General features: G+C 34.8%; 1 protein-coding gene across 1 annotated transcript in view; it reads left to right on the plus strand.

Annotated features, from left to right (window-relative positions):
- LOC136050322 (BEN domain-containing protein 5-like) overlaps positions 1–26,038 on the plus strand; it is an 842,375-nt gene that overhangs the window by 24,912 nt on the left and 791,425 nt on the right. Inside the window, exon 3 of the mRNA XM_065739166.1 lies at positions 16,696–16,820. Coding sequence (XP_065595238.1) covers positions 16,696–16,820 — 125 coding nt within the window. The remainder of the gene's footprint in view (positions 1–16,695; positions 16,821–26,038) is intronic.

Genomic DNA, 26,038 nt, shown 5'->3' on the forward strand with positions numbered 1-26,038 from the left:
TTTGTAGCTAGGAGGTAGTGGTAAAACTTTATTTTCACCTGGGAGAAGGCTGAAATATTCTGCTAGACTCAATAGTGGTATTTTGTTCAGTCAGTTCAATAACCTGCATTATTATTCCTGTTATGAAGAGGACAGCAGCACAAAAGACTTGGTTCTTCACTGCCTAACACCTTTTGTAATAAATTTCAGCTTTGTGAAATGAGTGCAAAGTGGTTGAGAAATGTTGAGTGCTTTGCATCAGTTTCATATAAACCAAATGATGAATGAAATTTAGGAAATTTCATATCATATCTTGTATTATGTCTACTAAAAATTGATCCAGTAGTGATGTTATGAAGAATAAGGGAAGGGGGTGAAGCAGCAAAAATACAGGAAGAGATGAAATATTTCTGTCAGTTCCTGCGCTCTAATGGACACCGAGCACAATTTGGTGTTGCTGTTTCTGTGCTCTCACCTGCCTTGCTCTGAGGAGAGGGAAGGTCTTGGTCATTTCCAGAGATGACTTTGAAATAATCTAGAAGACAACCATATTTTTCTTTAAAATTAAAATACATTTTAGATAGATTTGTTCTTTTCTTTTTTCCTTCTCCCTCTATATTTAAAAATTCTCAACTGTTCCAAAGTTAACAATCCAAATTAAGAACTTTATTATCTTTAGCTGCCACTGTCACGAATGAAGAGGCAAAAGACTCTGAAATACATAATTTTTTGTTGTTCTGACAGAATAATTGCCAAAAAACATAACTGAGAAGTGGTGTTTGTGCATCAAATACCAAATTTTTATTCTCTGAGTGATACCATTTGATTATTAACAGAAAATATTTTGCTCAGCTTAACAGTACTTTGAAAACATTTTGGATACATGTGAAGGTTTGTTTTGCATTTATTGATTCTGCTTAGTAACCTAATTGCCTTCTAGGTTTGGCCTTTAGCATGCTAATTTTGATTTAGTGTTTGTATTTCTGAAAAGAAACTGGGAGGAAACCATATATTATCACAGTGTGTACTTTAGACAGCTACTGGAATTCTAGGATCTACTACAGTAAGATAATGGGAAGGTAAATTACCCTAATTCTTTAAGGGTTTATTATTATATTCTAGCAATTAGTGGTAGAATCGTATCTCTGTTTCTCTCAACTAAATCTATAAGACAACTTTTGTTCATAGGAAGTATGATTTATTCTGTTTTCAAAAAATTGTTTATTGTTTCCACTGTACCGTAATGAATAATTTATTTCTAGTAACCTTTTCCAAGATTGTAAATGAATGTCAAATTTCTGACATGAAATACTTTTAATCTTTTTCATGAATTCATTATAAAAATGCATAGAGTAAAGGAGTAATATGTCTAGATTTTTTTTTTTGCTTTTTATCATTTTGGTCGTCAAATTACATTCACAGTGAGTTTTGAAACGTTTGACTAATAATTTTTTGGAGACTTATGTCCCTCCTTTGTCTTTATTCTTATTTGGACTTTTTTACGTGGTTGTATTAAGGTTCATTTATGTGATCCCTTTCATATATTTTTCATGTGGCTGTTAAGCTGTATAATGAAATATATTAAATGCTCTAATGATAATATGAACGTGTGTATATATCTGTACTGAGTTGACTGCCCCTGGTGTAGACACATACATATTAGGTTGCATAGCAATAGTAGCATAGCTCCAAATGTCTTAAGGCTGGATAAATACTGAGATGGTACTCAGTACTGAGATGGTACTCCGTTACATTGCTGTCAGAATATTTCAGCTAGCCAGTTTATGTCTGCAGTGTGACATGATGATGCACTTATGCCTCTGAAATGCGTTGTAGACACATTCCCTACTAAACAGTAAAGAAACAACAAGGAATAGAACGCCAATGTAGTAATTAATCACTGCTCTTGTCTGGAAAGTAGATGATAGGAAGTTGTAAACTCAGCTTTTAGCTATTACACTGCATTTCCTCTAGTTCTTCTGTTTCAGTAGCTTTAGAATGGATCCATTTTCACTTACTCCTAATAATTGCCATTCTCTTGCTTGGTTTTCAAAATAATTTCCTGTGTTGATTTTGTTTGCTCTCTGCATTTCTCTAAATGCAGTTGCTGAAATATCTTCTTTTCTGTGCTGAAAGAATGTTGGCCTTCAGTTCTTGACTGCATACATCCAATGCTGTACCAAATTAAAGCTTGTTGTCTGCATTGCCAGGACTGTTATTTTATTTCAATTAGCATCTACTTTGTTTTTCATTATTCCTGCCTGTGTGCTCTTCTTTATCTTTTTGGATTTAGCAGAACATGTATTTCCTTCCCCCATATTTGCACTTACATTTTCATCAGGAAATAATTCAGTCCCTTTTATTTTAGTCATGATTTCCCATTTGTACATTTTCCTCTCCAAATATCTCCACAATTAAATCCTTGAAAGATTTTCTTAAATGTATCTTTACAAAACCTCTCTCTCAGTTTTATTTTAATTTAATTTAATTTTATTTTATTTTATTTTAGTGATTTCTGTTGTCTTTGGATGACTCATAAGTTTGTGAAACTTTCTATAAATGAATAGTAACGTGGTGATTGGGAAAGTGTTCCACTCGTTGGAGGACCAGAGGTCAATATGGGTGAATGCTAGATGAACGATAACTGATTAGGTGACTTGAAAATAAGAACATTTTTAGTGATTACAATCATGTTCAATTAGAAGTGTCTGCTTGGTATGTTTGTACCATAACAAACATTATGACATCTATGTATCCTTCAGGGTGCTTATGCTTAAAGTCTCTTCTTACACATCTTTCATTATTGATAGTAACATTTAAAAAAACATTAACTTCTTATTTCACTAATACAGTAAATATCTACATTCTTATTTCTACATAAACAAAGGAGCATACCTTGTAAAAGTTAAAAGATTATTAAAATTAGCAACCATGAATAATTAACTAGTTCATAAGGTGATAATTGTTTTGTTGTGCAACTGCTTGAACAGCAATGTAATAAATTTTACTAATGCATTTAATAGAGAAAGAGATTTTTTTGGTGCACCACGATGAACAAGTTTTAACAAGTGCATGCATATAGATTCAAACTCAGAATTGCAATTAACCTTGGATATATTTAAACAACAAATTTTAATTAACCCTTTTGTATTCTGGTTAATGTGCTTTATATACCAAAGGACTTACATTAATAAGCCAGTAGCTTCTTACATAGAAACAGAATTATTTAAAGATTAAATTTTGGTATAAAATGACCTTGCTACAGATTCACTGACAGGGTATACTATTAGTATAATACACTATTAGTAGAGTAGTGGGGTTTTTTTGTTTGTTTGTTTTTGTTTTTAATTTTAATTGAAAATGTTTGATACCCCTTTGGTTTATTACATAAATAGGTAAATTAGCACCTCTCTTCAGAAATCCTGTAAGACTGATTTTGAATAGAAATACTGCTTTGTTTTATGTCACTGTTTTTGAAGACTCAAAAGGAACATTTGAGCTGTAATTGATCAAGGTCATGTCACGTGCACAAGAAACAATAGTACAGTCTGAAACAATCACTGCATCTTTCTTCCTCCATAACATTGATTTATTTTCCATTTTACCCAATGATATTTTAAGAAAACATGATCTGCTTTTAAAATACACGTCCTTCTTATGTTTTCATTTTGTATTATTATGGTCCTACCAGACACAGAAAGTAAATTTGGAGAAACAATAAAACAATTATTTTTTTAAAAAAAGTTAATCCACATAATAGGAATCCTAACTGAAGGTTAAATGGACATGCTGATAGTCTGAAAACTGTGGGTAGCAAAGAATTAATATAAGAACAGAAAAGGCAGTATCTGATGGGATTGACTTTGTCTATTAATACTGGAGCATCCCTATAGACCACATCCGTATATAGCCCAATCCTCCCACTTAGGTTTCCTTCCAAGGTTTTGCAAATAGCTTATTGACTCAAATATGCCTCTGACTATACTGTGTACTTCAGCCTATATATAGATATAAGTAATAAGAGAACAATCTGACTGCTCATCTTACTACTTTCTTAATTTGGAATAAAAATTACACTGATAATGCATCTCAGCTGAAGACCTACTGAAAAATAAAGATTACGTGCCTCCTCATTAGAAACCAACTGGTATCTGAAAAAACAGGTGCTACCTGTTTTCTTAACAGACTGATAGAAATCAGACCTTCAATGATGGAAATATTCAGAAAGAGAAGCTAACCAAGTGTTCATGAACTGTGAGGCTGCACTTCCTCTTCCAGAAATTCTGTCTCCTTTTAGTTTAGGAAGGATATGACCTTATCCTATTACATGGATATAGTGGAATACTCCTGTCTCTGTGTCTTACATTCTTCAAGCCCTCTCTGGACCTTCTGGCTCCTCTTAGTTGCCCATTAGCATAGCTGTGACATAAAGAACAGTTGTCAGAATTGTAGCACTTCCCTTTTTTGACCATCAGAAAGGCACTGGGATTATCAAGAATTGGTTAGCAGAGATGCTGTGTTTTGTTCACCTTAGTGGCCACATTTGACTAAGAATTTGATTAAGGTTGTAATAAAGGAATCTATATGAAATTTGTTGAAATTCTAGCAAGTTCACAGAGTAAGAGGGATAACTGTGGGAGCAGGATCTGGTCCCAATGGACAGGGAAAACTCCTATTTTTATTCCTTCTTACTTGGGTTGTCTTTTAAATAGAGAAAACTAATTATCTATTTTACTTTATAGTAAAAATATCTGTTTTGTTTAGAACTCTTACTGGCTTTTTGGAGTACTCTCTTACAAGAAAGGTCTAGATATTTCAGTTTTGTTATATGCTATCCATCTTAAACATGTTTTTATTTCTTTAATCACCTGTATGTCCTGGTCAGTTTCATACTTTGTTTGCTTGTACAGTAGTTTGCAGTTTACATTTCTTAGGTGCTCATCTTTCTGATAGACAGCACAATCTTTCATGATTGAGGCACAGGTGGCTGTAAGTAAGAGGAAACAGACTTTTGCGACTGCCATGTAACTAACACATTTATACATTTATATCCATACAGTGTATGATAACATCTGGGTATGTGTGTTCATAAAAAATCCTGTTTCTGTACATGTAGCTGTTTTACAAATCTCAGCTGATTGATATTTCAAATTAGCATTTAATTTAACATAGGTCCAGTTGTAAAAAGAGTGTCTTCCCTAGAATAGGTTTTTTTCATTACCAACTTCCTCTTTCTAACAGTCTTTTCCTCCATTGTCTACCTTCCTCTTTCTTTACCCTCAGCTTTCCATATACTTTCAGCATTACTTGCTGATGAAATCTGCACTTGTGTTAACCTGGGGAGTGAAGTATTATGATGATGGTTAGGATTCCTGTTGGCATTATGATGATCCCCAAGTGATGTGCTGTCATTCTCACCATAGTTGTCCAAGGCTGAGGATTTTATTACATTTCTCACTGTCTTTTTATTTTCATTTGAAAATGAAAGGAAACTGAATAAAATCCAGTTTACATTTGAAGAAGGCTCTGCGTTCACTTATGTATATAAAACTCCTTAGGAAACAAAGTTTAATTTTATCAGTTAATACAATTTTGTTCCTACTTTATGACAATTATCATCATATAAGACTTTTTTTTTTACTGCCACAGTTTAAAGTGAGAGCATTAAGTTAAATTAATTTAACTTCAGTTGGCAAACGGTAATAGTAGTACTTTAACAACTGTTTGCTTTCCTGAATTGTCCTAGGTGCTGAAATTGCTTTAGTATCTAAACAGCAAAATGTGTTTATAGAGCTACAGAATATGGAGATAAATTCAGCCTGTCAAACAGATATTACTGGGGCTTTTTTTTTTTAACTGCTTTTCTGGGAGTAGATCTTGACTACGGTGCTTTAATTCCAAGCTGTGTGCGCCTTTGGACATCTTACAGAACTGTTCATGGAGCTTTTCTGTTTGATTTATGACCTTGCTTGCATGGACTTCTGATCAGATTTTATTCTCATTTAGTGCAAGGAGGGCTAATTATGAAAGTGACAAAGACTCTTTCATTGTGCTAAAGCTTTTTGAATGACAAAAAGAGGGCTTTAAATTAAAATGAACTTTAACAAGGCATTTTCACATTGAAGTGATACACTCTACCACTGATAGAGTAATTCATTTTCAACCCTTTCTGATTCTATAAACACATTGTCTCACAAGATCAGTAATTTTTTACCTCTCCGGCTAATGAAGAGTGGATTGTAGACCAATGAATTCTCTTCTTGCAGAGCTGTTTTGACATTCTTAATTTTTTCTTAAATATCAAAGAAAGGACAAAGAGCTGTGATTTTATTGCATTAATATTAATAATCATTTATCTGCCAGAAAACATTTAAATATCACTTGACATTTGCAGAAAAAGATTAATGTTTAATTTACTACAAACATAGAAATACTTTGAAGTAATAAGAAAATGCTTTTGGATTTGCAAAATGGGGAAAAAAACCCAAATTAAGACAGACATTCAAATATAGTAAAGTATTCTAACTATAGCAGAAGACAAAAACATGTTGCTGCCATTTAAATGTCAATATTTAAATTATCACTTATGATTGAAAAAATTACATCATCTGGGTTGCTTAAAGCTTTAACTAGATCTTAAATTATGAAATGAGTGTGAGCAGTTGTTTTCCTTGCATCCATTTTGGTACAGGTAAGAAAGCCTGCTGTGACCTTGATCAGTAGCATACAAATCAACATAGAGTAGCTTCTTGTACATAAGTTATATATAATGTGCTGGAATAAGGATGAGTTCTAAACGTCTTGGGCATTTTATAATTGATGGTAAGACTGGAATACAAGGAGAACTTCCAAAGCAGGGTTTTGTCTGGAGGAAAGGAATATAGTAAGGCACAGGAGTCTGGAAAATATATGTGAACAAGTTCCATTTCTGAAGGATCAGTGTGTAATAAAGGGTCTAAAAACATATCATACTAGGAAGTATGGCAGATGAGCAGATAGGTGATGAAGCTGTGCGTGTCTTATCTGATGAAATAGCTAAAAATGTGCCTAGATTTCAGGGAAGTTTATCTATAAACTTTTATCATGGGGGTTATAATACAGTGATTGCACTTCAAGGTAATGAAATAATGGGATTACTGTGTTGAATGAGAACACTTCTAGCCATCCAATTGTCTTTTTTTTTTTTTTACTAGATTTGTAATGGCATAGAAACCATTATCAGTCTTAGAAGTTTTACATGGGACAGACATTTGTAATGAAAATCTGTCTCAGGCCAGTGCTCACTGAAGTTTGTGTCTACAATACAGAACGAAAATATTGGCTATAACACTTCTGATTTCTTAATTAAAAAAAGAAGCCTTTTTGTAGTCCATTTCAAAAAGCAAGATTCCTATGCAAGATGATAACTGAAGCCTTTCAATTCTTACTCTTTATTATTATCTGAAATAATAAAAATTGAAGTTATTTACAACTGTGGTGACTTTGGAGAGTTCTTCATAGAAGTAATTTGACTATAGGTCTTGAGGTTGATGAGACTTCTATCAAAAATTTTTCCTCAAGTGGCAGTAAATAATTACTTTGTGGAAGGATTCATCTGGAAAAATAGTTCTGTATGTCAGGTGCTATACTAGATCAGATGCGGGATTACAGCAATGCCATAATAAATGAACAGAAATATCCTTGCCTGTAGGATGTAAGAACTGTTTTTTCTTTTGTCTTGGAACGCAGTCATCATGTCTCAAAGGCTCTATATTGAGAAGGAAGCATTAGATAAATAGGGCTACTGTAATGCACTTAAGAATTAGGATATGTAGCTTTTACGTTTTAACCATTTAGAATGTGCTGCTGGCCTGTCTGTGATGTCTTGGCAGAAGATAAATAAGAAAATCTCTTACATGATGTGTAAGAGATAAGAGGCTTTAATGATGTCTATTGAGCATCAGGCCTGGACAAAATAAGTAGATATGTTTCTTCATAATACATACCAGTAATGGCACATCCTATTGTGATACAGTAGTTCATATTCCCTGATCTGCCTTGGTGTTTTCTTCTGTGGTTAAAGCTGTGGATCTAATAATTTATTTACAATTTATTTATTTATTTATTTTGGATAGCACCCATTATATGTTAAGTGACTTACAAACAGAAATTTCCCCAAATGCTTTTCCTTTTAAAGCTTTTCTTTGAAAGATGGGATACGTAGGCAATGGTGAGGTACTAGATCTGACTTTTTTTTTAAAAAAAGCTGAGTTTCATGACGCCAGTACACAATTATTTCTACTCAATTTTTTAACAAAGGTTCACTGCCATGGATAAATAACTGCCCATCTGTCATTGGAGGCCTTTGGGGAGTTGATAAACAGGGAGCAGAGAAACCAGTAGTCTACTGCTTTTCTGGGGATTTGGTGGTTTTGTTGTAGTTTGTATGCAATGGCCATTTTAGAATAGGAGGCACCAATTTTTATCCGTTCACAACACTCCCTTCTAATCTTGTGCACTTCTACTTCATTGCTGCCAGTTTCTATTTTTAAATTATTTCTACTTTACTTGGAGCATTTAAACTGGGTTATTGGACTCTAATGATATTTATGCAGCTCTGAAAAATCTCTCAGATGCTGGAGAGGGGTAAAAGGACTGCTTTCTTTTCCTATTCTTTGCAATTTCTCTACACAGTGGACATCAAAATTTTATTATTTCAGCTCCACATTTTTAATGCCTTTAACTGAAAGTGCCACTATTTATTGATAATGAAAATTTTGAAATGAGGTTCTTTGGCTGCAAGGGATTAAATATCAATCTGATTTGATCAAAACTATAGATTTCCTTGAGCGAGATTTTCTTATGTAATTTCTTGATGTTTACTTGTAAAGCTGCTGTTTACACAATAATACTTGTAATGGACATCCCCATATACCATTTTGCTGATAGTGTTTTTTTGAGCAGTAATCACAGAATTGTAGGGTTTGGAAGGGACTCTAGAAATTGAATCCAATAATAATGATTGTTAAATATTTAGAATTGCTTGTTGCTCTTTTTCATTGTTCTTCAAACTAGCATCAACACTGATAGGTTTTGTTAACGAACATAGAAAGACAGTAAATATTCCAGTTAGTTTAAGCTTTCCCCAAAACTGTGGTAAAACAGGACATAATTGCTCCAAAAGCAATGCCTCCTATTTCCACAGAAATTACAACAGGTAGAATGCAATAGCACTGTTACTTAGATCACATTCTCACGTATAAAACATTATTTTTCAACATAGTCACCACCATTAACTATTTTTTATTGATGATGAATAAGAACCTGCATGCCACACTTGTAACAGTCTACTCTACCAGTGTAGGTGAACTATTATCACCACTGCTAAGGTGTATCACCCACGACCTTGTTGTGCTTATATCCACTGTTTGGTCCATAAATGTTCAGCAAGTGTTGTTGCATTGAAGGATGCCTTTTTCCTACTTGGAGGAATTCAGTTTCACATGTTTGCTTCATATATACCTCTATGTCAGACATTTTGTCAATCTGCTCCTCTTCTGCCAACTGCTATACAGTAACAAAATGTAATGGAATATTGTTGGGAAAGTTCAATGTCTACTGCCATGCGACCAAGGTTCACCTCTGATATTGTAGGTCAACAGAATAAAATAGCAGGAATTACTTATGGAGCAGATCTTGTAATCTTCATGCCTTTATATGTGAGACGTAGTGCTTGTGTATTTTTTATGTTCTTCCTGCCTATATGTTTTTCTAATCCACCTTGTCTAAATTTATGTGAAATTCTCCTGCTTGTTTTCTTTCTAAATGATATTGTTTATTCTTCTGAATTATCTTTAAAGGAAAGCTTCAGGTAATGTAAGTAGCTGTCGGAACAAATGCAAGAGAGAATTTTAAAAACATTTGTTTTGTGAAATCTTTAATAGTATCTCCATTGTAGGAGGACCTCTGAAATACTGCCCAAAAATATTAATGACAAGTTCTTTTCTTCCAAGGGCTTCTAGTTTCACTGATTTTCTATGACAAAAATTCTTTGTCCTGCTTCAAAATGGCCTTTTTTTTTTTTTGCTTTATTCAGAGGCTGATCTCACAAATTTTAACTTAATGATTCATTTTAGAAGCTGTGAGTAATAAATTCTGCCTCTGATTTTAACTGAGGTTTCAATAAGATTGTTTTATTCTAAACAACACTGTTCATTAATATTTCCAAAATTTAACTTGGTACTTTACATTTCTTAGGACCCCTCAGAAGCAGTCACTATGATCCTGGGTAGTAAGGACAGAATGCTCTTAGGAAATGGGCCTAGTGCACATCACCTACATCACTTGTGAGGAAAAATATTGGAAAGAGTAGAACTTGAAGTAGGATTCTAAAAAAAAAGTACTGATAATCAGATCATGATTTTGTTATTATGAATCTAGAGGAACAGCATTGAAATTGATGTTGTGCCAAAGAAAGTTGAGCTGGGAAAGATAAGAGCACTTCCAAGTTTTGGGTTCAAAACTCTGTGCCATTGCTGCATTTGTTCCACTAAGAGATAATACACAAATGGAGTCCAGTAAGAAATCTTATTGATCTTCTGAATATATTAAATATGCTTCTCCTTCACAGATAAGGTGTAAAAGCTAGAATTTTGTTATGCTGACAGTCACAATTAGATATTATCACATTCTCTTATTTCATTCAGAATGTGTCAGCTTCTCAAAACTGTAGAAATACGTACAACTCCTCTTCCAGGGATGGGTGCTGGGCTTTTACCACATGATGCTTACTCCTACTAAGTCCTTTTCCACAATTAGACTCAAAAAATCTACTTATTTCCTGTCATTTGGATGTCATTATTGATAAAAACTTAAAAATACTGTGCCTTCATTAAGTTGTAACTTGCTTAATTTAAGCGGGAGGGTAGAGAGTACCAGTAGAAGTCTGAACCATCTAGTAATATTGCCTGTTTGATAATCCAGAACATTTATCTAAGGCTATGTGGATTTTGATTGTATGTTATGATCACCAGTATTGTTTTACATGAAATGTCAGGTTCTTAAAATGCTACATTTTGAAGCGTGTTATATCTTCAAAGCACTGATTTAACTATAGCTATGTAAATATTACTTTGTATTGCAGTTTATAAATACGATTTCAATAATTTAAATATACTTAAATATGGAGATGTAAAAAGTGTATATTTGTGTTTTGTGGTGCTTTTTATTCTCATTGTGTTTTTTTTTTGTGGTTCCACGAATCTTGAGTTGACACATCCTTTAGCCAGGAGTCCAGATGATGCAAATGATCAGAGGTTTTCAGATGTAGTTGCTGTTTCATTATAGTTATTCCCATTTAAAAAACAAATGCTATTTAGAAGTTGTTTAGGGCTATCAGGGCCAAACTACTTTTTATGAAGTCTTTCTACAGACAAAGAACATAAAGCTAGTGGGAATTTACAACTGGTATTCTTAGATGTGCTTTTTACAAAAGAAAGTCATCTTTCACACAAGGAAGTTTTTACAGATCTTGGTCCCAGTAATTCTGCTTCCATTTAGGACATATCAGTAAATTCTTTTTGCATTATCATATCAATGTCTTTTGTGATCTTTTAGTATGAATACTGTTGGGAGTATTCCACTTCCTAGATTTCACCTTATTTTGTAAGATACAGAATTGGATGAAAATATAAACTAATACTGTATAGTGATCTTTGGACTTGGTCTCTGGTTCAACTGGTGAAAATGATGTATATTCCAATCTGTCCCTTGGTTGTTTTTGTTTAAAGAATTTGTATAGATTGAAATGCAGCTGCAAGTGTATTAGTGATTTTTCTATTGCTTACTTGTCAAGATTTTTATTGTGTGGATGAAAAATAGTATTTCAAAACCTGGCAGCATATTGACAAAAACAGAAGAGCACTTTGTGTAATTCCCTTTTTGAAAAACTACCTTTTAGAGGCAGAGATTGCCTCAGCTCCTTCCATTCATATGTAACTTGATCAATAGATTTATTGATAGCTTTTAGCCAAGGTTAATTTTCCCCACCCCTCCTCTGTTCACCACAGTGCTCACTATTCTGAATTAAGGAACTAGAATTAGGCTCCTATAAGCAAGACACACAATATGCAAGTGCTCTAGGTGTAAAAGGAGGCATTTGACCTTTTGTTGCTAATCTGTGACAGGTGCAGGCTATTTTCTTCCAAATGGTGTTAATTTTCATGTGCAAATCCACCCCCTGAAACCTGCATTCTATATATCCACCACAGGGGAATTGGTGGTCATCATGAGTACTGTAATGGACAGCTGAGAGGGGATAATCACTGATATTTCAGCACATTCACGCTAGCAACTTAGTCGTTTTTAGTGCACTTCTGTTTTCACTGCTTATTAGGGAGGCTGAAGTCAGTTATTCATTGGTGGACAAAAAAGTGTCTGAGAAAGTTCATGTGCAGGGAACAGCACATTGTTACAAATTAGTTTCCTTTACCATTTCTGGCAAACTCATTACAAAGTAATCGCGCCCTGCGCTGAAGTGCACTTCCTCTGGGACCAATAACTGTAAATAAGCAGGGCTGCAAGCTGGCTGATAAGTTGTTGTTCTGAAGATAACGGTCCTTTTTAGCAGAGTGTTTGACCTTTTTCTTTATACTGCCTCAGGCTTGTCTAAGACCCTCAAGGTCTATTTTTCATCTTAAAATTCTCTGTAGGAAAGCACAATGTGTGATTTAAGAAGATTTTAGGATTGCTTAACAGATCTGTATTTTTCTAGCATTTTTATGATAATCGTTAAAATGCTTAGTAAGTTCAGCTAGTGTTTTCTTAAACAGGTTTTCCTTCTTTGTGCAAAGTATACTTATTATTGATGAAGGAAGCAATATATGTTAATATTTTATGAGGGCTAAGTGTATGTTGCATGATTAATAAATAGTAACATGTTTTCTTCCTGACTTAAAGAAACTTAAAACATGTCATTGACCCCTTTTACTACTCTCATTTTGAGAGCATTGTGCTAAACATTACACTGTAAAGCAAATAAAATTAAAAACATTCAGCTTGAATGATTAAAGAAAAGGATGTCTCTTTTCTCAGCATGTTTAGAGTATTGAACAGATCTGTGACTGAAAATTGAGCATGTCTTGCAAATAAATCTCAGGGCAACCTCAAGGCTAAGTGAAAGTCAGTTTATAGAGATTTGGAAACCTAATTTGTTTGCATCTTCATTTTCAGTTAAAAAAAAAAAGTATTTCTGTGAAGTAAAATATTAATAGAAAAACCACAACTGTTCTAAGGGTGACCAAGTCATAATGGTTTATAGAGGCTTGACTACTCCAACAAATTCTTTTTTTACTTCTAAGATGTAGTCAGTCATTTTACAACCACAAATGCACCCAAGCTGTAGAAAGAGAAAAATAAGAAAAATCTTAATGCTAAAATTCAAACCTTACCACTCAATTCTTTTTCCTCTGTAGGCCACATTATTTCATACTTTTTTCACTAAATACCAATTATTACTATTTTACATGCTACAAAGTTATTCCCAAAATATGCAGGCACAAATTATGCTGTGATAATTTCTTAATCTCCTAGTTTCTAATGCATTTCACTGTGTTACATGTGTGAGAATTGTATTTCCATACTACATCAGAATATATTTATTTCCTGATGATACTGTGAAATTGTTAAACTTATTTATGATTAATGTTGGGAGGTTTCCTTCTTTGATATAAAAAATTTCTTTGGTATTGTCCAATTTCTACAAAGCAGTTCTGAAAGTCAGAAAGTGTTTTCTTACAGTTCTAGGCCTCTTTGTACCAAAACTGCTGTCTTGTTTAATGACATTGCTATGTGGATTGAAATTAGGCTGACAGATTGTGAGCAAAGGCTGTGGTAGCACAAACAATAGCCTATTGAGCATGAGGAACTTGTTGAATTGGTTACCAGAGGCATTAGTGTTGGGTCCAGCCTACTTAGCATCTGGGAGACAGAAGAAATACTGTGCTGATGAAAAGTACAAATGATACTAAACTGCACATGGCTGCAGGTGACTATGGCAGCTGAGGAACCTAGAAAGAAGCAATTCTGAAAGTGGAAAGCAATAGAGTGAGATACAATTTACATAAGGAAAATACTGCATTAAGAGGCAGGTGAATATTCCAAGTATTTGGGATAAATAGAATGTAGCAGTGCTAGGAGTCCCAGGAAATCCTTCACACAGTGGTTAAATTGTTACAGCTGCTTCTGGGCTTGGGTTGGGCACGTAGCTCTTCCAGGGCAGACTGTACTTCAGTGAATCACCACTTCACTGTCACTGATTTCACTGACCAGTTCTGGTTCAGGAACCCTCTGGGCTCTGCAAAGAAGTAGTTTTAAGTGAGCCAGCTGTCCCTGGAACAGTTTAGATCAGTTTGATATTGAAACAGAAGCTGAAATGTGTAATAGGTCAGAAATTAAGATCTCATTTTGCTCTGTTTTTATTTATGCACTTAATCTATTCGATTGCAAGCCATGGGAAACTAAGTTCCTAATGATTTTTTGAACTTAAAATATAAGTCTTAATGTTTTTACTTCCTTATTTGGAAATATTTCCATCAGAATTGATGCCTGCTATTCTGTGCTGCAGGTAACTTGCACTGCATGGGGAATTACTGGGATTATTGGACGCCTTTACACCTTGCACTTTACAAGCTGGACCTATTCCACAGCCTGTATTTATGCAGCCTGCTGTCCTCTTAGAGGATTTACCAGTACCACACAGACCACTTGGGTTGCCATGACTCTGGGTACCCATGCATTTAGCTATGTCCAGAGAGGGCTTATGACCTGTGACCTGAACAGTGGCCTGTTCCTATTCTTGTTTCCCTGTGACCCTATGTGAAGTAACTGGAATCCAACATATGCTATGCAGCTCAGACCACCCAGCTATGCTCTCACTGCTCCTCAACAGGGTAGGGGAAGAAAATAAGATGAAAAATCTCAGAGAGATCAGCTAGCAATTATCATCACAGGCAAAAGAGTCAACTACGAGAAAACTTCTTGAATTTATTGCCAATAAAAATAGGGTTGTATAGCGAGAAAAACAAAGTAAGCACCACCTTTCTCCACCCCTTCATTTTCCTGAGATCCTTTATTTTTATCCCCACAGTGAAGGGCATGATAAAGGGCTGGTGCTCAGCCCCTCTCTGCTCCTTTTTTATCCTCAAGTGTTCCCCTGATCTGGGATGCAGCCTGCCCAGGCTGCAGGACCTTCAGGAAACATCCCCCTGCTCCAGTGTGCTCCCTGCACAGAGCCTGTCTGGGCCTCAGCACCTGGAGCACCCCTCACTGCTTCCTCCCCTGGCCATGGTGCTGGCGGGGCTGCTCCTCAGCTTCCCCTCTGTCTGTGTGCCATGTTTTACCCATCCTTGAGCATTCCTTCACCACCAGCCTTGCTAAGGAGGGGTCGTCAGGGCAGGCCTGCATCTCCTTACCACAGTCCCTGCACAGCAGGTGATGTTATCTGTGCTTGTGAAAGGTATTGCTGCACAGCGTAGCTTCTCTCCCACCCCAGAATATTTCTAATTCCAAATGTATCCTTCAGGCAAGTGTTAAGGAACAGATTGTTACCACGAAGTGGTTTTCTGAAGTGGGAATCAGTGAGAAGAATTTTCCTCTGAAAAGGAGGCTGTGGGCAGGAAAGTAGAGGATAACATTAAAAATAGGGAAAATTCAAAGTGCTCACTGTTCAACTGATGAAGCCAGGAACAATTTAATGAAGAAATTCTGCAAATGTATTGGTGAACAGATTTGAATGTTATTTACTGCTTCTTCACCCTGAAGCAGCTGATGATCCAAATTTTTCTGCTTCTTGTGTTTAGTAGCATGCTACTGATGATCAGCCATACTGACTGAAAGGAGACTTGCTGAGGAGGGAGTTTGGCTTCAATCGTGTTCTAAGTAACTATTTGAACAGCATATAGCCAACCTGGGATTGTATATTTAAATCTTCAAATATATCTGAAACCATGAAAAAACAGATTGGATCATCTTACAGTGCAGTTTGTTTTATAGGTACAAATTGAAGTTTGAGCTTTGCTCTGTTACAAGGAGTGATAGGATGCTATTTGTGTTGGATGAGAAAGATGTTAAGTCCTGTTTTTGTAGTATACATGCGAGGTAGACAGTCTAAACCCTGTTTTAGGTATCTTCGCACACGTCAAAGGAAAAATACCAATTTAGCCATTTAAAAGCACTTAGTGAGTTCTTCAAATGCTGAACTTCATGTCTATAGCCTGTCTGGTTACTTGTTGAATAATGCTGTGGGGACAATTTGGCTTTCACTACATTTAAATTTTTTATTCCATGAAATTCACCAGGAAACAATGAAGGCTTGTGTCCTCATTTGTTTCTGTGGAAGGAGGTGGTATTATCCCCAAATCGTGAAGGAGGAGTGTTAAGATGGCTTTGGATTCATGAATAAGTTAGAGAAATACTTCTTTGCAGTTGAGAATTTGCTGTATCAAATAATTATTGTACTCTGTATCTGCTGAAGTTTCTGTGAAAAGTTACTGTCAAAGTGACCTATGTATCTTTGTGACCTTATTTATTTAAAAATGTTGTGCTATTGTAAAACCCATTGTTCATATAACACATCTTAAACAGCAAAGTTTAAGACTTTTAAAGCTTTTTCTATTTGTAGTTCTTGTTCTAGAACTTATCCGTTTACTGAAATGCATTATTTTTCACATTTTTTTATAGGTAACCTTGGAAGAGTGGACCACATAACAGAATTTGAGTATGACCTTTTCATTAGACCAGATACCTGTAACCCACGCTTTCGAGTTTGGTTCAACTTCACTGTTGAAAACGTAAAAGAATCACAGGTAAGTGTATATTAATTTAAATGGTATTACAGCTTACACCTGCTTACACATTGCTTACACCAGAATATAAAGTATGTTTCTTCTAAAAGAAAAAAGATGCTGTCCAGGGCTTGGAACTGTGTTTGCTGAAGAATGTTTCTATCCTTTGAATTTTGATAAGTAAAAGCAATTACCATCCTGACTGGATATCACCATGGTTTTGGTTTTTTTTTTTTTGCTAGCTATAACAGGTAATTATTACAAAGGCAGCATAAGAAATACCACCTAATGTGATTTGTATTGATAATGGCTGATGTGTGCTAATGTGTGTGTATATATATATAGATAATGTATATATGAAAATGAAGTCCACCATAGCTGTTCAAGTCTTATTACTCAAGCCTTCATTCAAAACATCGAGAACAATGAGTTAGTATTACAAACAGATAATACTATTGTGTCTTGTAACAGAAGAAAGACATTTTTCATAGGATGAACATTGACAGGCTATCTCTAAGTGTGAAAGAACTTAATAGTAAACTGTTTCACCTACTTTTAAATAATATTTTTATTAAGTAAAACAATGGAACATGATAAACAAAAGAAGCACTTTTTACTTTCTCACTTGTTTTAAACTAACAAAAACGGAAAAATTCTTTACTTTCACATGGAATTAAATCTTTGATTTGTCAACTTTCCAGATGTAGCTTGCATTTTATTCTGGTACTTTATTGTCATTTATCATAGTGAGACTGTTTTTTGCCTAATGGGGCGCGGGGGGGAACCCTGTCTTTGTAAGAAAAAAATGCAGAGTCTTGATCCTCCTATTCCTATGAGACTAATGTCTTTATGTCCATTACTGTACCATTTCTGTTACAACTAGAAATCATGAAATTGTTTATCTGTCTTCCTGGAGCCTGATATTTTATCAGACAGGCCCTTTCCCCTGCTGTGCCTTAGTCAACTATGATCAAATTATATAGTCATGAGATGAATGAGAATCTGTCTCAAGGAGGCAAAGAGATCAGGTAGAAAGATACAATATATATCTCATGCTTACAGGATATTTGTTTTCATGGTTGTCTACATGAAAGAGAACAGTTTCACTATTAAGTTTGACTTGTGAGGTCTGTTTTTATAATGTGTCTTCCTATAATCTTTTTTTCATCTCTCCAATTTCCGTTAAAATGAGACCTGTGTGAACGTAATCTAGTCTGGAACCTTATTTAGATCTTTGTAGTAGCAGACATGGGCAGTATTAGTCATTGCATCTCAGCTATAGTAAATGAATTCTAGAAATTGCTATATCGAATGTTCTGTGTAACCTGGTTTGTGCATTTTGATTATTTTTTATTGCTATAAAATAACAAACCATACCATGCAATACTGCTTAGGAGCATTACACTAATGTGCAAGTAACTTCAATCTCTTTACTTGCAGAATTAGATATCTTAACTCTATGTAAGTAACTGTCTATGTGAATTGTACTTAGGTTTGCTGTAACATATGGGTAATATGATAGGCAGGCAGATCTTTTTGTTTACATAACTGAGGTCTGGTTTTCACCATTTAGGTGAGGTTACTAAATTTACTAGCTTTACTTTTTTTGTGCATTAAATTTCTTATGGTTTCTTTTAGTTTCAAATTCTTCACTAGTTTGCTTAGATGTAAAACAAAGTTCAAAATTTTCATATCATGAGAATCTCCTCAGCATTGATTAATATTTCACATTAAAATTGTTATTCATAATGAAATTTCAGATTTATCATGAGAAAACAAGCAACCTCCTTTTACTATCTGGCTTAGCATCACCCATTTTGTTTTTCTTCTGTTGCATCAGATGTTGAAACCTGATTGAAAACTGATTAAAAATAAAAAAGGCAGGGTATTAGGGGAAAATCATACAAACACTATTTTTCATTTCAGTTCAAGCACTAGGAAGTAGTGATTTTATAGTATGTTTAGTGCATTTAGTGTATTATGAATCAGAAAGAAATGATGAGGAAAAACCTTTGAGATACTCTTGTCAATCTCACTGTCCATGTGCTGTTTTGTTTTTTTTACAGTGCAGTTTTGTCTTAAACCATAGAGCTTTCACTACTTGTATTTAGAAGACTTTCCATAGATTCTTCTCATTATTACCATTGCTTGATATTTAACCTAATACCTTCATCCATTTAATCTCTTTATTCTTAGTTTTAATTCTGCTTAATTAAAATTTCTCCTGATACAAAAGGTCCTCTCCATCCCTGACTACTGTTTACATTCCTGTGGGTTATCACATTCATCTCTTATCCTAGCTATCATGTTTGGATCTCTCTGTCCTCTGTCCAATAGAGCACTTTAGCTTTAAGTGTTTTTCTGCTTTGGGACCTTTGGACTTTCATTGTAAGTGAATCCTTCCAACTCTTTGATAATTAGTCTAGTTTCCTAGGGAAACAAGCCTCGTATGATCACAGTCTACGTTACACTTGCTGGTCCAGATTTTTGTGTGGTTAATGATCTTTCTCCACTCCCTTCTCTCTCAATAGCTTTTTAACTCTTGGCCAATTTCAACCCCACTGGACAGGAATTCCTGTAAGTTTCAGGAAAGTAAACAGCCAAATGGGCAAAAGACCCCATTAGTGTTCCCACTGGCTGACAGGCTCTAGTATGCGATCATTTCTTATTCAACATCAGAGAATCCACAGAGGAGATGTGCAGGAAAAAATACTCATTGGAATTTGCGTATTTAAGATAGCAGAGAAACCAACCATGAAATACAAATCCATAGCTCTTAATGGTTGTGCTTCTTGCAGAACTTCTTGCTTTTATTATTATTCCTCTTCCAATTCCTTCTGTATTTTCTTCATAATATGGAACTGAAATTTAACAGCCGATTCTGAGTTCAGTAGCATGCCAGCTTACAGAGAAGAGATTCCAGTCCCTTTGCGCTGTTGCTCTCTTAGTATAGACAGCTGAAAACTGCAGCAGCCTTTTGTGACTTTGTCACTATGGAAACACATGCCTGATTTGTTGTTTGCTGTCATACATTAGTCTTTTTTCAGAGTGATTGCTTCCTTCCTTATGTTAGGTGTGTTAGTTTGCTGTTGTACTTCACTAACAGAGGTAGGTAGATCTGCTTTAAGTAGCACAACAATGAGAACCAGGATCTTTTCAGAATTACTTTGAGAAATTTTTGGTAAATTTATTTTAGTTGATGCTTTTGTCTAAGCTACATTAGAACCAGTAGAAGTTTTATTTAGGAACTGGTAAACAAACTCTTTCTTCCTTATAACTTGGACTTTAAACAATACACATGTTATGCTTAAAAAAAAAACCTATAAGATTTAACAAGGGAGAATCTAAAAGTAGCTAATGATTTATAGTATAGGAATAAAGAATCATTATATAATATGCCTGTGAGGTGTAAAATTTGGCCTTCTGGTCTCCCCATATGCTTCCTGGCTTGCAAGTCAGTTGGTCTGGTAATATCTGAACTGTGGATTCCTTTCGTCATTTGTTCAGTGAATTCAGTTAATACTGATATGGGAATGAAAAACAAAAAAACCCTGCAACTGATGTATATAAGGACTGTAATCATGCTTTGATTATTCTTACAATAGCCATGAAAAGGAGTATGAAGAAAATAGGATTTGCTGTAGAATGCCTGTTCTGATGGGCAAAGCCACCCATTCCTCTAATAAATTTGTGTCACAGGCTACTGTCTATTTCTAGAGAATGATCTTTATTGGGGTAGGGTTTATTCCTATTAATTTTAACCATAATCACCCTAACACTATGATTTTGCTAACCTTCTCCGTGAAGCTGCAAACTGGATGAACAAATGTCACATCTAGTTTCTATTTCAAGTGTTTTAAATAGACAGTGTTTCAGCTGCATGATTGCTTCTAAGCTAGAATGTCATCAAAGGTGTTAGAAGCTACAGTGATTAATTTGAACTAAGGAAAAAAGTATGTGCATGTGACAAATGATTAAAGAAAGTTCTAGTATACCTCAGAAGATTTTTACAAACGAAAATATAAATTATTTCATACTGGGGCCATACCCAGAAATTCTAGTTGATGTGGCTACTGTATCTGGAACACTGATTGTCTACACATTAGTAATAGAGGATCGCTACTGGCAAATTTCTCTTCTCAAGTTCAGCAAAAGTAAGATTTGAATACAACAAAGTGATGAAAAGATTAAAAAAGTATTTGAGGCTCTTAATTACTCTAAAGAACAGCAACCATATTATACCAATGCACATTTAAGTTATACAGTATACTTTGTATGTGTATGTACTCTGACTGACTCTGCTGTCTGATGAATCATGTTCAGAAGTGGTATTTTCACTGAGATTTAAAAAAAGAACTTCCAAAATAAGGGGTTTCCTGATAGTGCCAAATTTTGTTCAGTAAGTGTTGATAAATAGATTAGGATTTCAATCTGTTTTGTCAGTATCTTTATGATGGAGAAGGGTAGAAGACAAAAATGAATACTTAGAGAATTAACAAATCTTAGTTGCAAAAGTAAACTAAAATCAAGGTGAAAACCAAACAATCAAATGTTATTTACTGAGAAGGGATTCTCCCTGTTCAACTTCAGTTGCAGCTGGATTGGGAATAGAATATACTGAAGTTTTCTTGTTTTTCTTACGTATTACTATGGGGCTGGGTATAAGATAACTTCTGAAGAAAATTCAGTTAAATGGAATGCCAAGTTAAAACATTTGGATATTATAAATGCACAGAGATCTTAGTGATAGTTTATTTCCCCTCCCTACTAAAACTTGCTTAAAAAAACCCCAAAAAACAACAACAACACAAACTCACAATAGTAACCAGGCACCCAAATAAAAATTTTCAGTGTATGTTCTTCAATGGAACTAGACTTCTTAGTTTTGTCAGGCCTCTATTACTGTTCTAAAACAACTCAGATCATTAATGAAGTTATTTGTATTTATATATCTGTATGCCTTTAAAATGAGACAGGCTATTCTGAGTGCATTTGAACATCTTTTAACTGTGTGAATCACAGCCAGATTTATGATGTGAATTTTGTAAGGTCTTATAGGACTGTATTATGTGATAATATGGATCAGTTGCATTTGTCATGGGATGGGCTTGAATTATTTGAGATGTGTACTAGAAAACATAATGCATTATTTCAGGAGAGCCTTGAAACTTGTAAAAGCATTTTCACCAATCTTCATTAGAGTGCATTATGATATTGTGAGTAGAAATTACGAAGTGCTCAGGTTTAGATGATATGTATAGAAATAATTATTTACTGAAGAAGCAACAGGAAATGTTAATTAAATAAACAAAACAATGACATTTGAAATAGATTGTATGTTCATCTTGGCATTAAAAAAATCAATTGGACATACTTCAGTTCTGAAGAAAAATAGTTTTTCCATTTTTGAAACTTGTGCCTATGTTGGTCATGTATAAAATTAGATTTATAAATGATCTTCCAAGTTGGACGCCTTTCAAGTACTATGTAATTTTATTTTTGATCAATAATTTTGTTGTGCTTGTAATAGATTGAAGGTGCATGTGAAGCTGTAGTGAAGTACAATAGTGTGCATCTCCATGAAATTATCTGAAGTTGTCATGGCATGCATCATGTTTTGAGAAGTAATGGATTCACAGTTTAAACAAAGACAATATTCAATGTTTGTGAAACTGCTGTCCAGGTGAAATATTCTCTTGTCATGACTGTTAAATTCATAGCTTTTCTTTATTCCAAGTGTCACTAAGAAAACTTTAGATGCCAGTGTTTTTTAATTATTTCAAACATACTGTGTTTCTGATTATGCTGGTTTATGCTTACAGGGAACTAATGGCCAGGTGTGTTATTTCCTATTCAGATGGCATCTGTCACTCTGAATGTCAAAAATGTTATAAATCCCATAAACAAAATCAGTGTTATATTTATCTTGATGTCAGTGATGTGACATGCTTGTTTTCTTTCCTTTTAATAACTGTTTTATGATTAAGTACATTCTTCTTTAGATCCAGTGTTAATTTTCTTTCACGCATTTCATTTTCTTTTTATACTTGAAACTGTTTACCATCAGAATATATGTCATTGCAAAATTTAAAGGGAGTTTTTAAGGAAGATGGAGAAAGCCCTTTTATAAAAGCATGTAGTAATAGAAGCAATGGTTTTAAATTCAGAAATGGTAGATGTAGTTATTCTTCTGTACAAATAGACTATTTTTTTTATGACAGTGGTAAAATCTTGGAACAGGTTATCCAAATGAGTTGTATGTCTCATCCCAGGAAGTGCTCAAAGCGTGGCTGGATGGGGCTTTGGGTAACCTCTTATCATAGAAGATGTCCCTGCCCATGTCAGAGGAATCAGACTAGATGATCTTTAAATGTTATTTCCTGTCCAAACCATTCTATGGTTCTAGAAAGAGAAGCTAGTGCTGAAAAACTGTAGAAATTTGTTTTTGTTTTCTTGCCAAGAAAGTCTAAGAAAGGAATGATAGTGACTTTTTGTATGGTATGGTTTGGAAATAGTTTGGGAAGAGCAGTGAAGTGGCCAGTGCTATGGCAGCTGATTACGCGTGAGTGTATTAAGCATGTGCCTCCTAATAATCCTCTATTCTGCTATTAAGTGTTGGAGGTGAAACTAGAGACTTAGATTCTGCAACCCATTTCCTTCAAATTGTATTGCTCTTGGACTGCACAAGGAAACCATGAGCTCTTTTTGCTGAAGTAGCCTGCCTCTCTAAATAATGGAAGTAACTTAACATAGTATGTAGTCCAGGAGGCAGTCAGGACTACAGCTCTGGAACATGAATCTGGAAAGCTGAGGTGTATCTGTCCGATAACGACAAATGGTGGAAAAACAACCCACATTTTCTTGCTGTGTCTGCCCTGTAACACTGATTCTCATTTATCTTTTCACTTAAGTTACAAGATGACAGTGCTCTTTCTAAAAGTTAGAAGTAGAATCTGAGCCATGTAACAGGTCAAATTGAGGTTCCTTCTGGTCTGGTACCCTAATCTGGACAATGTCCAGTTGATGGTGCTTAATAGTGTTTTTTTGAAGGAGGAAAATGCGAGTAATCCTAATTTTCAAAACATCTGTCAGCAGTATAGGTGGAACTAATCTATGCATATTGTCTGTGTTGCACACATTGAAGGAAAATCCTGGTTACTTGCTGGCCAGCCTGATGGATGTTCATCATATTCCGTGTGTTGTGATACCACAGAGTTCATGCCCGTCTAAGTGGTTAGAAGTCACCACTAGTTACCTTATTTTGAGGAGGGACATGTGGATTCTATGGAATATTTCATCCCTGTCGAACTTGACTGTATATTCTGTGAATTTGTAGCAATATTTCTCTGTTCTGAAAGGTTGGACCACCGGGGCTAGCGATCTCCCCTGCTAGGGCCACAGCCACACACAGACACCACTATGGTGATGTAGAAAATGGCAAAATGGAGTTTAATAAGGCATGGCAGTTCTTTATATACATAACCAGCATTGTCTACGCCCCCTTAAGCACGCGTCATACATCACTCACAGAGCAGGGGAGGTCCTATCGCGTAACAACCCGATGTCCCGGCCACGCCTACTGCAACATCTTTACACTGTTTATATGAAGACTATTTTTGTTTTTATATGTGCTGGTTAATATTTAGTGTCATTTTTTTCCCCATTTGAGAAATAATGGATCAGGTGTTTTGTTCTATTGACTTTATCTATAAGCATACAATTGATTTATCTAATTTTGGAGATAAAGCTTTAAGTTATGCAATTTAAAAGAAAATTCTTCAGGGAAGAAAGAAAATGAATAACCCCTGGTTTATAGCTATTATTATTTTTTACATTAATTGAAACTGGGAGATACCCCTGCACTGTATAGGTGACCCAAGAGATTTCAATAGGTATAATTAAACCACTGTTTCCCAAAGCAAAAAGTACTTGAATCTTTCTTTGAAGAAACTGTGAATTCTTCTGGAAAACAAGGGAGCATGCAATTTTTTTTTGCTTTGGGAAACTATGGAAAAATAGCATTGAATTCATATATTGATCCCCAAAATAGAACTGTGGGGTATTTAATCAGTTGATGATACCATGTTATGTATTATAATTATAATGATTGTGTATAGTTGCACTGATGTAAGATCTGGTCTACAAGCCTTAAATTGCAGAGATCGCCAATGTCTGCTTCTAGATGTCTGCTCATGATGGCTCTGAATTCTTTTTTCAAATTGAGAAGGAAGCTCCATGGAAGCTTCTAATTTTCATAGTAGTGCTACTATGATGAACTGCAGCTCATTACTGTAAACTGATGGCAGCTGTTAATAGTATTACAGGCAGACACTTTTTATTTAAGGGAAACATTAGCTGGTAACTGGTAGATTTCTGACACAGTATTACATAAAGCTTCCTGTTAGGAAGGAGAGCAAAGAGAAATGAATTTGAACCCATTAGTATCAGAATTACGTGTCAAAAAGCTAGAGCAGAGTTCAATTTATTTCTGCAATAAAGCGTAAGCTGGAGATTGACTTGACAATTATTTTACCTTACATTGCTCTGGTTGTTCTGAGATGACTATTCCAACATCAAATCATTTCGTCTGGACATCTTTTACTAAATAACATGCTAGTCTAAATATGCATTATGTTATGTAGCAGCTAAAGCTCAGAAGGCTTTTCAAGTAGAAATGAGTTTTTTATTACTGTTTTTACTAAAGAATGTACATACAGTGGAACATATTCAGTATAGGTTTAAAACAACTGCAAATGTTTCTGCTAATTCTAGTGTATGTTGCTGACTGCAGTTTACATTGTCATTGAAAGGACAATCTTTCTAAAGCTTTCAGGAGATTGCTATAAGCAATATAGCAATATAACTCTGCAACCAAACTTGTTTTCTCTGGGCCTGTTACCATACAGGATTATTGATTGTTTACTTTTTTCCCTGGTAATTTTCCAACGTAAATGACGACAAATTAGTTTGCTACTTTCTCACTGTAATTTTTAAACATGAGAACATTTTATCAACATTCTTGTGTATTTTATATATTTAGCCTCTAACTCTGAACTCTCTCACTGAAGACTGTGAGTTCAGATCCCTAAGTTTACACATTATGTGCTTTTCTTGGAATGACAAATCTGACTGTATGCAATGACATGATGATTCTCCATGGAATGCTTCTCGCTGTATAGTGTATTTTTTGTTTTGTGGGGGTTTGTGTTTAGCATGCTTATACTACACTCTGAAAACTT

Source organism: Cyrtonyx montezumae, unplaced genomic scaffold (assembly GCF_038088225.1).
Source record: "Cyrtonyx montezumae isolate F1298 unplaced genomic scaffold, pur_monq_1.0 scaffold_1, whole genome shotgun sequence".
Lineage (NCBI taxonomy): Eukaryota > Metazoa > Chordata > Aves > Galliformes > Odontophoridae > Cyrtonyx > Cyrtonyx montezumae.